This window comes from Ictidomys tridecemlineatus, chromosome 2 (genome assembly GCF_052094955.1).
Source record: "Ictidomys tridecemlineatus isolate mIctTri1 chromosome 2, mIctTri1.hap1, whole genome shotgun sequence".
Classification (NCBI taxonomy): domain Eukaryota; kingdom Metazoa; phylum Chordata; class Mammalia; order Rodentia; family Sciuridae; genus Ictidomys; species Ictidomys tridecemlineatus.
The window spans coordinates 42,678,869-42,690,991 of record NC_135478.1 but is presented as its reverse complement, the minus strand read 5'-3'; the positions used below and the strand labels follow the sequence as shown (position 1 = coordinate 42,690,991).

Below are 12,123 nucleotides of genomic sequence, written 5' to 3'. Positions count from 1 at the left end.
TACATGTATGGAAAGATTGCAGTGAATTCCACCCATTTTTACAATTAACATGTGTTAATATGATAATTTAAAAATTCACAAGTACAAAGATGATGGAGTGAGCAGACACTCGTAGGTCCCTCCAAGTCAAAAGTGGTTGCTTTCCTATTTTTCACTCAGTGAATTCTGAGGACAACATATATACCTGTAGGTACAAAAATAAAAGGCAGAGGGGCTTAATATAAGACTGTGGGGAGTTTTTGTTTCAAATTGATCACTCTTTTTGAGTCACTAGTCTTATGAATTAGTTACTAATTCAGCCCTGATTGATCAGCCAACCGTGATCTATGGGAATAAAAACAGAAAACATTTCTCCCTTCACTCGTTGACATTCTGTTCTCCATCTCCATCCTACATGTACTTGAGGAGGCTCATGATTCATCTCCATGTCCCCACTCAAAGTACAAGAGAAAAGGGGAATTCAGAAAGGAAGGTATTGGGAATCAGGGCTAACTTAGTTATTGGAAGTGAGATTTGCATGACTCTGAGCTTATAGAAATGCAAAGTAAAAATAGTATGAGTTGCTGAGTTCTCACTTACTGATAAAAGATCATGCCTACTGGGGAGGGATATTGACTAAACTATATTGTTATTTTGTGTGCATGTACAAATATGTAACAACAAATCCCACCATTATGTACAATAATAATGCACCAATAAAAAATGTGGAGGAAAACGATCATGTCCACCTTTGTTGAGTATACAGCCTAAACGTCTAGGATAAATTGATTGTGTGAGTGTCATTTCCTTTTTTGTCCTGTTTGGATGGATGAATGTAGTACAAATTTGATGCAATGCTTCAGAATTCAGCTTCACAGCTGCCCTGGGACTTGATTCTGAAATTCCACAGAATGCTTTGCAAATAGTCAAATCCATCGCCACCATTCAATTTATCCCCATAGTAAGTGAAGACTGGGGAGGAAGTCTGGGTACCCTCTTTCCTTTCTACTTCATTCTTGATTCATGGTTTTCTTAGATCAATGCAGGACACCCCAAAATAATGAAGACTTAGAAGGATTGAATTCTCTTGTTTTTCAGTGGAACAATGTAAAAAGGGAAGAAAAACCTATCTAGATCTTTTGTCTAAATGTGAATACCATAATGCCCCACACCAACATCAGTCACTTAAGGAGACAGAATAAAACAGATAATTGGATCCTGGGATTGGATCCATATAATTGGTCCTGTCTATATGGTGTGGGCTTCTCCTGCCCTGGCTATCTTCAAGATGGACAAACAGAAATGGAAATCGATGGACAAATTCAGTTGGCTGTCATATCTCCTTCCAAGAAGCTCACTTTTCCTGAAGTGGTGTCTTCAGCCTCTCCTGAGTTCAGACCAGATCCATTCCACAGCACAGATATGAAACATAATTGTGAGGAGCCAGAATAAAACTTAATTGAGATATTGGGTAGGTAAAGAGCAGCTTCTGGTGCACCCAGGTGATGCCTTGTTTAGTTAAAAAGTGAAATTTCAACTGTGCTGGTTTTCTACCTCTCTCTCTCTCTCTCTCTCTCTCTCTCTCTCTCTCTCTCTCTCTCTGAAAACTTATCACCATTAGTGCAAAAAAAAAATGGGGATAAAGTAGAGCCCCCAACAGCAGCAGAAAATGAACAAATAAAACTGGACTCAATACTTTGCTTTATTTATAGATACCATGTGCTCATAAATTGTAAACATTACCACCAGGGATATCTCCCAGTCTTGATGATCCTGATTCCTCAAGCCAAGGAAGTTTTAGGATACAGAAAGAAACAAGAACTAGACTGAGTCCATGAACCTCTGACATTGTGTGTGATCGTTTGCATGTGTGCATATAATGCAATTTTCTCAGGAGGGGTCTATACTTTTTCCTGATTCTTAGAAAAGAACAACGTTCTTGGAATATTATGCTTAAAAAGATCTTTATGGGAGGTAGCTCAACCTCTCACTTCACAAGTGAGGAAACCAAGGCTAGAGGGGTGTAATAGCTATTTTAAGATCCTACAACTCAGCTCATTAGTGGCAGAGCTGAGCCTAGGACACATTTCCTCTGTCTCTCGATGCTGTTAAAAGAAATTTTAAAAGAAAAACAGGGGCGGGTATACTCTTTAACAAAATGGGCCCCCATTTATTATGGAAAAACATGATTTTCAGAACAATGCTATGTAACAGAAATAGAACATGAGCCATATGTGTAATTTTTAAAAATTAACAGTCACATTACAAAATAAAAGTCAGCATATGAAATTAATTTTAAGAATATATTTTAATAACTCCAATATATCCAAAGTATTATTTCAACATGTAATCAATATAAAATTTATTGAGGTTTTCTTATATCCCTTTTCCATACTAAGTTCTACATCAGAGTGTGTATTTTAATTTTATACCACATCTTAGTTTGGGCAAACTACATTTGGGGTGCCCAATAGGCCCTAGTGGCTGGTGGCTGCCATATTGGACAGCACATTTATAGATTTGGTTTTCATCCCCGGAAACGAATGGTTTGCGTCCTTTGTCTGATCCCCGATTCTTTCCAGGAGCCGTGTGGTATCCCCAGTCATAGATGTGATTGACTGGAAGACTTTCCAATATTATCCGTCCAAGGATCTTCAGCGTGGGGTCTTGGACTGGAAGCTGGATTTCCACTGGGAGCCTTTGCCAGAGAATGAGAGGAAGGCCCTCCGGTTCCCCACCAGCCCCATCAGGTGAGGCCCCGTGGCACAACCTGTCCTTCCCTGGTTCCATACTTTCCTTACAAGGTAATCTATGCCTCAGTTTCCTTATTAGTGAATTGAGAATAATAGTAGTATTACTTTATAAGACTGTTGTGAAAACCAAATGAGTTGATTTATAAAAAGCATTTAGAAAGCTCTGGGCACTCAGAGGTAAGTGTTACTCTCATTGTTGTATTGATAGAGTCCAGTGAAGCTCTTCCACAGGGCTTTGGTGGATGTTGGAAAAGTGGAAGAGGAAGAGCTTGACCCAGCTCTTTCACCAGGTAGCATTGGAAATTCCTTGGCCTCAAATACTTGTTCAGCATAAATGAAGGATTTGGCAAGGTGAATATTAAAACATCATAAATCTCAAAATACATCCAGTTTTATGGGTAATTTTTCACATATTTGATTTTTGGACACCTATTTAAGTAGATGTCCTAGATATCTTCTCTGTTTAACAAGACACCTCAAAACAGTGGTGTAAGACAATAGCCATTTAATTAAGCTCACAGATTCTGATCATGGGTTCTGAAAGGGCATGGAGGGGTAGGCTGGTGGTTGTCTCTCCTTTACAGTGTCTGGGGTACATACAGATTAAATAAATTGCTCAATGTCATAAAATTAATAAGAGGTAGATCCAAAATTAAAACCTGGACAGCCAGGCTCCTGAGACCCCATGCTTCACTACTATGCTGTACTGTGTTGTAAGTACAAGTTTATAGTCCATTATTCAAAACTGAAACCCAAAGAGCTCTGAAAATCAAGCATATTTTTCCTAATTCACAAAGCAGAAGAAGCTGCCCTGGACTGATGCAGGGGTTGGCACAGGCCTGATTTATCCCACTTACTGTGAGTATTTGAATGTTTCACTGAAGTAATATTGGTATGTTTGACTAAAGAGTCAAACCAGAGCTTACAAGTAGCATATGACTTCTTTTTAACTGTGATGATTTTTAAAAAAATTTTTTTTAGTTGTAGATGGACCCAATAACTTTATTTTATTTATTTATTTTTTATGTGGTGCTGAGGATCGAACCCAGTGCCCCACATGTGCTAGGCAAGCCCTCTACCACTGAGCCACAACCCCAGGCTCAGTATATACTTTTTAAAGTCCAAAAAATTCTTAATTAAAAACACACTGACCCATAGGTTTCAGAGAAGGAAGAGGGGCTTTATGACACCAAAATTAAGTAAGCATGTAAAATGTGGCCTCCACAGTGCTATGCCATTGACATCACTTGTTTTCCAAACCCCCACAAAGCCCAATTATGAAACACTGTTTTATCCCAATTAGAGACGAGGAATCTCAGCTCAGAGAGGTTCAATATCTCACCCAAGATGGGCAAATAGTGACTAGCAGAGTTGGAGACCGTATCTAGAAATCATTACAATATTGATTCCCAGTATTCTAGCAATCTGTGTTCTCTTCCCATAAAACGTTTGGATTTCTGACATTGTTGTTTTGCTCCGGTCTTGAAATTAAAAACACTGAGGTCCATTTGAACCTAGAGTCGACCCTCTTGGCCATTGGAACTCCCCGCCTGGGAAGGCCCCGGTTTTGCCTACTGTGTTCCAGTTCTGAATGGTCCTCTCTTGCCCATCTTCTCTGCAGGAGTCCTGTGGTGCCTGGAGAGGTGGTGGCCATGGACAGACATTACTTCCAAAACACGGGAGCCTATGATCCTCTCATGTCACTGCGGGGTGGTGAAAACCTTGAAATGTCCTTCAAGGTATGCCCTGTACCAAGGGAGGACACAGTTAGGGTCTCTGGAACCCTGTATATAGTTACAGCCTAAAGGCAGTCATACGAAATTCAGGGATGAGGCTGTGGCTAAAGTATAAATTCATGACAATAAGGTGTGCCAAACTTCCCATTTCTCTCCCTTCTCTCTTGGGCCCTGCCTTGATTTTACTCTCAGTCTCCTGAACTTGACTTTCAAAACCTGCTGTCAGGTAAGGGCATACCATCAGTCATTTACATCTTAGTGAAAGATTACAGAGACTCTTGTGTATTCTCTGTTCATAGAACACTTGGCATCTCAGGTTTTTTTTTTTTTCAGCTCAATTTTTTTTTTCCAGAACCCATAGGCTAAACAAATACCAACTCTACCAACCCATTCTGTGTATTGAGTAGTTTGGTCCAAACGAATTAGTATTTGTCCTAACAACTTAGTCCCTGCTGGGTTCTGCTTAAATTCTCAAACCTTGGAATCAGATCAGACACCCATCATTTTCTGCCCGCATTAATTTTACCACAATAGTTGCTTTTTCATCCTGACAACCTCAAAAAACCCAACCCAGCAAGGACATTCATCATCAAAAGCACAAAGATATGATAATGAGTATGATTACTTGAGCTTGCAGTTTGCAAAATGTTCAACAGACATTATGTATCTGTTTCTCTTAAAAATAAAAAAAATATCCCAGATGCCCTTAAAGGTCTCTGAGTCACCCCAGGGCACCCAGTTTGGTAACCCCCACCTGGGTATGTTCCAATTAATATGTTTCCTATCATACCACAGTTTTCATTTTAACCTTTATCCCCAAGAGTGGAATGAAAGACTTTCTGTCAAATGAACTTCAGGAATTTGAAAGTGGGAGGGAGCATTGAGGGGCAGAGAGAAACTTCTGGAAATAATGAAGACGATTTAAGGAAGACTCATTTTCACATCTACCAAACACGATCCAGTGCATCTGCCTGCAAATGCTTTCAGAAATTCTCTGACAATTAGAAGCATCTTTTACCCTGAAAGCATCCTCTCAGAAGTGGGGTGCTAATACACCTGGTTGCCTCTCTCCCAGGTGCTGAATCTGCACATCTGTTTCAAGGGTGGCATGTTCAGGTAGCTGCATGAGTGTGGCTCCTCACCCCTCCATTCCATTCTGGGAAAACTGTCCCCATTCTTCCCACATTGACACTCTCCTGCTCAGATTCCCAGATCTGGAAATTCCACCCTGAGTACCTTGATGATATTGACCATCTTGTGCTCATGATTTCTGTGCGACTCACTAGCCCCTCACCAACAGAGTCCCTTCCTCCTCACCATTCTTGGAAGTGGAAGGTAGAGTCATTTACTTTTTCCCTTCATGGCAGGCCTGGCTCTGTGGTGGCTCTGTTGAAATCCTTCCCTGCTCTAGAGTGGGGCACATCTACCGAAATCAGGATACCCACTCCTCCTCCCTTGACCAGGAGGCCATCCTCCGGAACAAAGTCCGCCTTGCTGAGATCTGGCTGGGGTCATTCAAAGAAACCTTCTACAGGCACAGCCCAGAGGCCTTTGTTTTGAGCAAGGTAAGGAGAGAGCCAGGTTGAGGGTGGGGTGGGCAGTTCTGTGCCCAGTGCAGGGCCATCTGTTGGAGGATGGACCAGGAAGGCCCCTCCCTCTTGCCTGGAGGGAAAAATAGAAACTTTTGGCTCCAGCTTCCCTGAGTTGCCCCCTCGCAAGTGGCTTCTCTACCTGGTGGGCCTGTCCTTTGTCTCTCCAAGCATCTCCAGAGGACATTACAGATGATCTTGGCATAGAGCTCTCTGATATCTATGAGATGACCTCTGAGGGATGCAACTCTTTTCCAAGGGGCAAGAGGAAAGATTGGACACAGATAAATGATGAGACATGCCTCCAAGGGCCTTTTCATCCTGAGCAAAGTGCTCAAGGTTATGGAATTATCCAAGACAGGAAACAAATATAAGCATGAAAATAAAGAGTCCCAAAAAAGCCACAGAAAAAAATTGAAAATTGAAGCATTTAATTAAATATCCACATAGTACATTTCCAATTGGTAAATTTTATGGAGTGTCACATAAATGCTACTTAATGTGAGCCATACTGGGATGGGGGGCTCCAAAGGTAAGATTCCCAGAACTCACAGTGAACCTGAAACAGCTCCCACAAGCCCCTCACCAGCCAGCAATGCTGGGTGTCAGCTTAATATGAGGATCTCAAGCTAAAGATGAAGGCAGAGACATCCCTTAAGTACAGAGACATCCCTCCAGCCACTGAATAGGCCTTTCCCTGGGTGCAGGGGAAACTCTGACAGAGATGCCCCATGGAAGAGCCCTATGCCTGCTCTTCTTCCCTGGTCCTCCAAGCTCTGTTTCTGCCAAACCTGGGTCAACCTGCTTTCCCACAGCAGAACAGCTCCAAGGCCTGGGGTGCTCCTTGAACCTCAAGGTTGTTTGTTTCTTTTTTTTTTTTTTTTTTAGAGAGAGAGTGAGAGAGGGGGGGAGAGAGAGAGAGAAATTTTTTTAACATTTATTTTTCAGTTCTCGGCGGACACAACATCTTTGTTGGTATGTGGTGCTGAGGATCGAACCTGGGCCGCACGCATGCCAGGCGAGCGCGCTACCGCTTGAGCCACATCCCCAGCCCCGGTTGTTTGTTTCTTTACCTGGGGAGTGCTGGGCTAGGGATGGGACTCAGTGGTGAGGTGCTTGTTTGGCATGTGTGAAGCCCTGGGTAGAGGAAGTGCTCATGATACACAAAGTCTCAGTTCCGTACCAAGGTCTAGACAGGTCAGAGCCCCCTCTTCATCCCTAAGAGTTAGTGACGTTTTTTGCACAGAGTGACACAGAGCGACGCTGCAGTTGGCAGTCTCCTTAGTTACTCCAAGAAGGGACCTGAAATGAACAAAAATTCTCACAAGAACCTCACATATTTCTTTGCTAGTATCTTTGTTCTTCTTCCATCCTCTTTCTCTGTCTGTTGGAAATAGTCGACTCCAAACACCTCTCTAGGAGTCTGACAGTTATGCCCAGGCACTGCGAGAACATGATGGTTTAGGTTTAAATATTGATTTTTTTAGTTGTTTGATCCTGAACGTGACTTAGTCACTTACTGTTTCTGCTTCCTCACTTGCTAAATCTCCCTTATGTTGTTGGGATAATTTCCTCAATTAATATATCCAAAGCCTTTAGAAGAGTGCAAGGCACCAGGGAAATCCTGCATGTGTTTTTACTACCATCATTATTGTCATGGCTACTAATCATTAACAAAGGTTAAGTGAGTACCTGTTAAGTAAGGGCTCTGTGTGAGTCCCTCAGGGACACTGAATCATGCCCAACACTGTCAGATTCCTGGTGGAGGCAGTGGGGACAGTGGGAGGGCTAGAAATCTCTAGAGCAAAATTAATTTTTTTAGCTATTTTTTAGGCATAGTGGGGACAGTGTCCACAAAGATGAGAGAGACACATTGGACAGGCCTATGAGGAACATCTCAGGGGAGGCTTCAATTCAGACATCCAGAGGAGGAGGAGTAGGGGACGATTCTGGCCCCTGAGGATTAGGATGAGGGTTTACGCTCTATCCAGTTGGCAATGGGGTGCAGGTAGCATTTTACAGAGTTCTACAGAAGTCTACAGAGCTGCTCTGGCTTTTAATCTCTTAGCTTTCTTTTATTCAAAGCCTTTCTTTTTCTTTCCTGGGATGTTAGTATTTGCCCTTTGCTTTCAGAGGGCACCTAATTAATGTTGACACTGATGAAGAATTCTTTAAAAAGTGTTAAATATAGCGTAATTTCTAGGGCACTGGATGAACCTCTGCTAGGCAGGCACAGCAGAACGTGGTATGTTGGCTGTAGCCAGTCCGATGCAACAGCATGGAAATTATTTACAGACCTTCAACCTTCTTCCCACGACTGTTGATGCAATTAGAAGTGCTTGTAAATATGCACTTGGTTCCAGGCAATTACAGAAATTGGGAGTTGACATGATGCTAGCCTGACTGGTCTGCTTTTGAGAAAATTTAATCTAGTTGGTGATTTGTTTTTTAAGTACTTGTTTGTGTTCAGCCAAGCTCTTCATTCTACAAAATAAAAATCTGAGGCCCCTTGGGAGAGTAAATTGCTAAAGAAAAATAGGGAGAGATGCAAAACTAGAGCTAAAAGTAGAAGGGTAACAGAACCAGAACTTGTCCCACCTTGTAGTGGTTTCTCTTCTTTTAGCTGCCTAACATCTGGAAACACTAATCCTCAAACATAGGCACCACCCACTTCTGGGAACAGCTGGAGTCCCATAAAGCATCTCTCCTCTGGTTCTGTCTGAATTTGTGGGGAGGCGGGGATGTATTTAGTATATCGAAGGTACTCAATAAATGTTCACAGACTCACAAACTCAGCAAAGGTAAGGACTGATTTTATCCTACTTACTGCTGAAATTCCCATTACTTAGTTCAATCCCAAGTTCATAGTAGGTGCTCCATGAATATTCATAGATAGAACGAATGGATGGTCAAAAAAATTTTGCTAAATTGAAGCCAAACTTTGGCCCTCACCTTTTAGAAGCTAGTGATCCTGGGAAAATCACTTAACCTCGGAGGCACAAGAACCGTTATGAAGATAAAATGAAATGTGCTCTGGAAAATGTAAAGTACCATCTAAATGCTAGGTTTACTTTCATAAAGTCTAAGGGTGAGTTACTCTTTTCTTCTTTTATCCACTTGGGCATTCATTTTCTGATCCACAAAGTCCCTCTTTGTTCATCTGATGACTTTTACAAGGAGAATGGAGCCCCTACTGGTCAGTGAGTAGAACTTTGGCAGGGATCTCTCTCTCTCTCTCTCTCTCTCTCTCTCTCTCTCTCTCTCTCTCTCTCTCTCTCTCTCTCTTCCTCTCTGTTTTAGAAATGTCCTACCACTTAGTTGGATTTCAAGATTTCAATGACAGCCCTGCCTCTTTGAAAGTGTTTGATAGCATTTCCTTGCTTTAAATTTAAATAGCTAAAAAAAATTAATTTTGCTCTAGAGATTTCTAGCCCTCCCAAAGTGTCACATGGATTTTGAGATATAGAAATCCTGGGCACTCAAAAGACAGGCAGGGCCTCCACTGCCCCCAGTAGTGAGGCTTTCTCCTCTCTCAAGTATAGTTATACAGGAAGCAAAGCCGTGCTGGCTTACCCCTGAGTTTGAGGTCACATATGGGTTGAGCAGACTTGCCAATTTGTCTCTTCACCTAGAAAAGTGAAGGCAAAACTTGCATGAAGGAATATTTCTACTTTGATGACAAAGTCCACTCGTGAGAAAGACTGGACAGATCTAAAAATAAACACCAAAAATGCCAAGAAACTATATATACATATATATACTTCCTTAAAGAAAAAAGTAAAAGATCTCTTAGGTTTAATGATGGGTAAATATGCTGAATAAACAAAAGTTCCCAGACTTAGAGAAGTTGTTCTCAGACTGTCGAGAAGACTGCCCAGGAGAAAGGTCTAAGATATAGATTTCAAAATTCCCAGTCCAATGAACTGAATCACAGTCTCTGAAGTAGGATCTAGGAACCTACATTTTTTTTTCTGTCAACAAAAGATCCATTTTTCTACTTTAAAATGGAGAATTTTATGGTATATCAATTATGTCTGGATAAAAAAATAGACACAGATACCCAATAAATTAATTCAAGAAAATAAAAGCATATCACATTGCAATTTAACCTTATAGATATTTTAAATATTTGTTATTTATATTATTATGTTTTTATTGGTCCATCAAAATTATATATAACAGTGGGATTCATTGTGACATATTCATACATGGCACATAATTGGATCAATTTCATTCCCCAATGCTTCTCCTTTCCCTCCCCCTTTCCCTCCACCTGATTTCCTTCCTTGATTCTACTGGTCTCCCTTCTATTCTTTTTTATTGGTGCATTATAATCATACATAAAAGTGGGGTTTGTTGTGATGTATTTGTACACGCACATTGCATAATTTGCCCAATTTCATTCCCCAGTACTTCTCCTTTCCCTTCCCTCCTTCTTACCCCTCAATCTCTTTCCTCCATTCTACCTTTCTCCCTTCTATTGTTATGAGATTCCTTTTTATTGCGTTCTCTCTCTCTCTCTCTCTCTCTCTCTCTCGCTCGCTCGCTCGCTTCTGCGTATAAGAGAAAACAGTTGACCTTTGATTTTCTAAGTCTGGCTTATTTCACAGAGTTTTTATCTATTTGCCAGCAAATGACATAATTTTATTCTTAATGACTTAGAAAAACTCCATTATGTATATATATATATATCACATTTTCTCTATCCATTCATCTGTTGATGGACACCTAGCTGTGAATTGGACTGCTGTAACCATCAGTATACATATATCTCTATAGTATGCTGATTTTAAGAGCAAGGAGTGGAAATGCTGGTGATGAGACTCAATCAGGGCTGAGTTCCATTTCCCCAGATGTTGAATATTGAACATGGAAGAAATGCCGAGGTAAGAGTAGAAAGCAAGTTTTATTTAAAGGATAGAAGAGAGAGAGACTTCTCTGAAGATAAGGGGGCCCAAAGCTGGGTATCTGAGGAAATGGGACTGTCCTGCCCCTTTTATACATTTTATAGTTCCCTGGTTCTCATGCCCTCCTGCTTCCCTTATCTTAGTGACCAAATGGTGGGGAAAAAGCCTTCCAGGGGTTCCTCTCCAGTGTCTGCCCAAATGGGCAGGAAAGGAGCCTCTCAGGAGGTATTTCATCAACTACCCCTACAACTCCTTGCAGGGAGAAATAATACTCTGGAGGCAGGTAGCTTTGGCAGGAGAGGAGGGGCAAGTGTCCTAGAGATATTAGCATTTTATTTCCTCCTTTAGAACCAGCTCTTACTTAAGACCTACCTGCTCTGTCTTTTTGTCCCCGTCTCAATATGATAGAAATCTACATTTTTAAAAAATTTACTTTTTATTACTTCTCATCAGTCATACATGACAGCAGAAAGCTTTTCAATTCATTGTACACAAATTGGTGCACAATTTTTCATTTTTCTGGTTGTACACAATGTAGAGTCGCACCACATGTGCAGTCATTCACATACCTATGGTAATGATGTAATGTCTCATTCCACCGTCTTTCCCCCATACTCCTTCCTGTTTCCTTCCTCCCCTTGGCCCAATCAAAGTTCCTCCATTCTCCCCATCCCCCACTCCCATTATGGATCAGCATCTACTTTTCAGAGAGAACATTTGTCCTTTGGCTTTTTGGGATTGGCTTACTTCACTTAGTATGATAATTTCCGACTTCATCCATTTACCTGCAAATACCATAATTTTATTCTCTTTTCAGGCTGAATAATATTCCATTGTGTATATATATACCACAGTTTCTTTATTCATTCATCTATTGAAGGGCATCTAGGTTGCTTCCACAGTTCAGCTATTATGAATTGTGCAGCTATAAACATTGAAGTAGCTGCATCACTGTAATGCGTTGTTTTTAAGTCCTTTGGGTATAGACATAGGAGTGGGATAGCTGGGTCAAATGGTGGTTCCATTCCAAGTTTTCTAAGGAATCTACTTACTGCTTTCCAGATTGGTTGCACCAATTTGCAGCAATGTATGAGTGTGCCATTTTCCCCACATCCTCGCCAACACTTATTGTTGTTTGTATTCTTGATAACTGCCATTC

The 12,123-nt window shown here is 41.1% G+C and overlaps 1 protein-coding gene across 5 annotated transcripts in view; it reads left to right on the top strand.

Annotated features, from left to right (window-relative positions):
• Window positions 1-12,123, top strand: part of Galnt15 (polypeptide N-acetylgalactosaminyltransferase 15) — an 85,388-nt gene that overhangs the window by 62,591 nt on the left and 10,674 nt on the right. For all 5 annotated transcript variants that reach the window (XR_013434429.1, XM_078038323.1, XM_078038322.1 and 2 more), the window contains 3 exons: window positions 2,562-2,729; window positions 4,354-4,471; window positions 5,836-6,033. Coding sequence is in view for 4 of the 5 variants with exons in the window: in XM_078038323.1 (XP_077894449.1) it covers window positions 2,562-2,729; window positions 4,354-4,471; window positions 5,836-6,033 (484 nt within the window). In the remaining variant the exon portion in view is untranslated. The remainder of the gene's footprint in view (window positions 1-2,561; window positions 2,730-4,353; window positions 4,472-5,835; window positions 6,034-12,123) is intronic.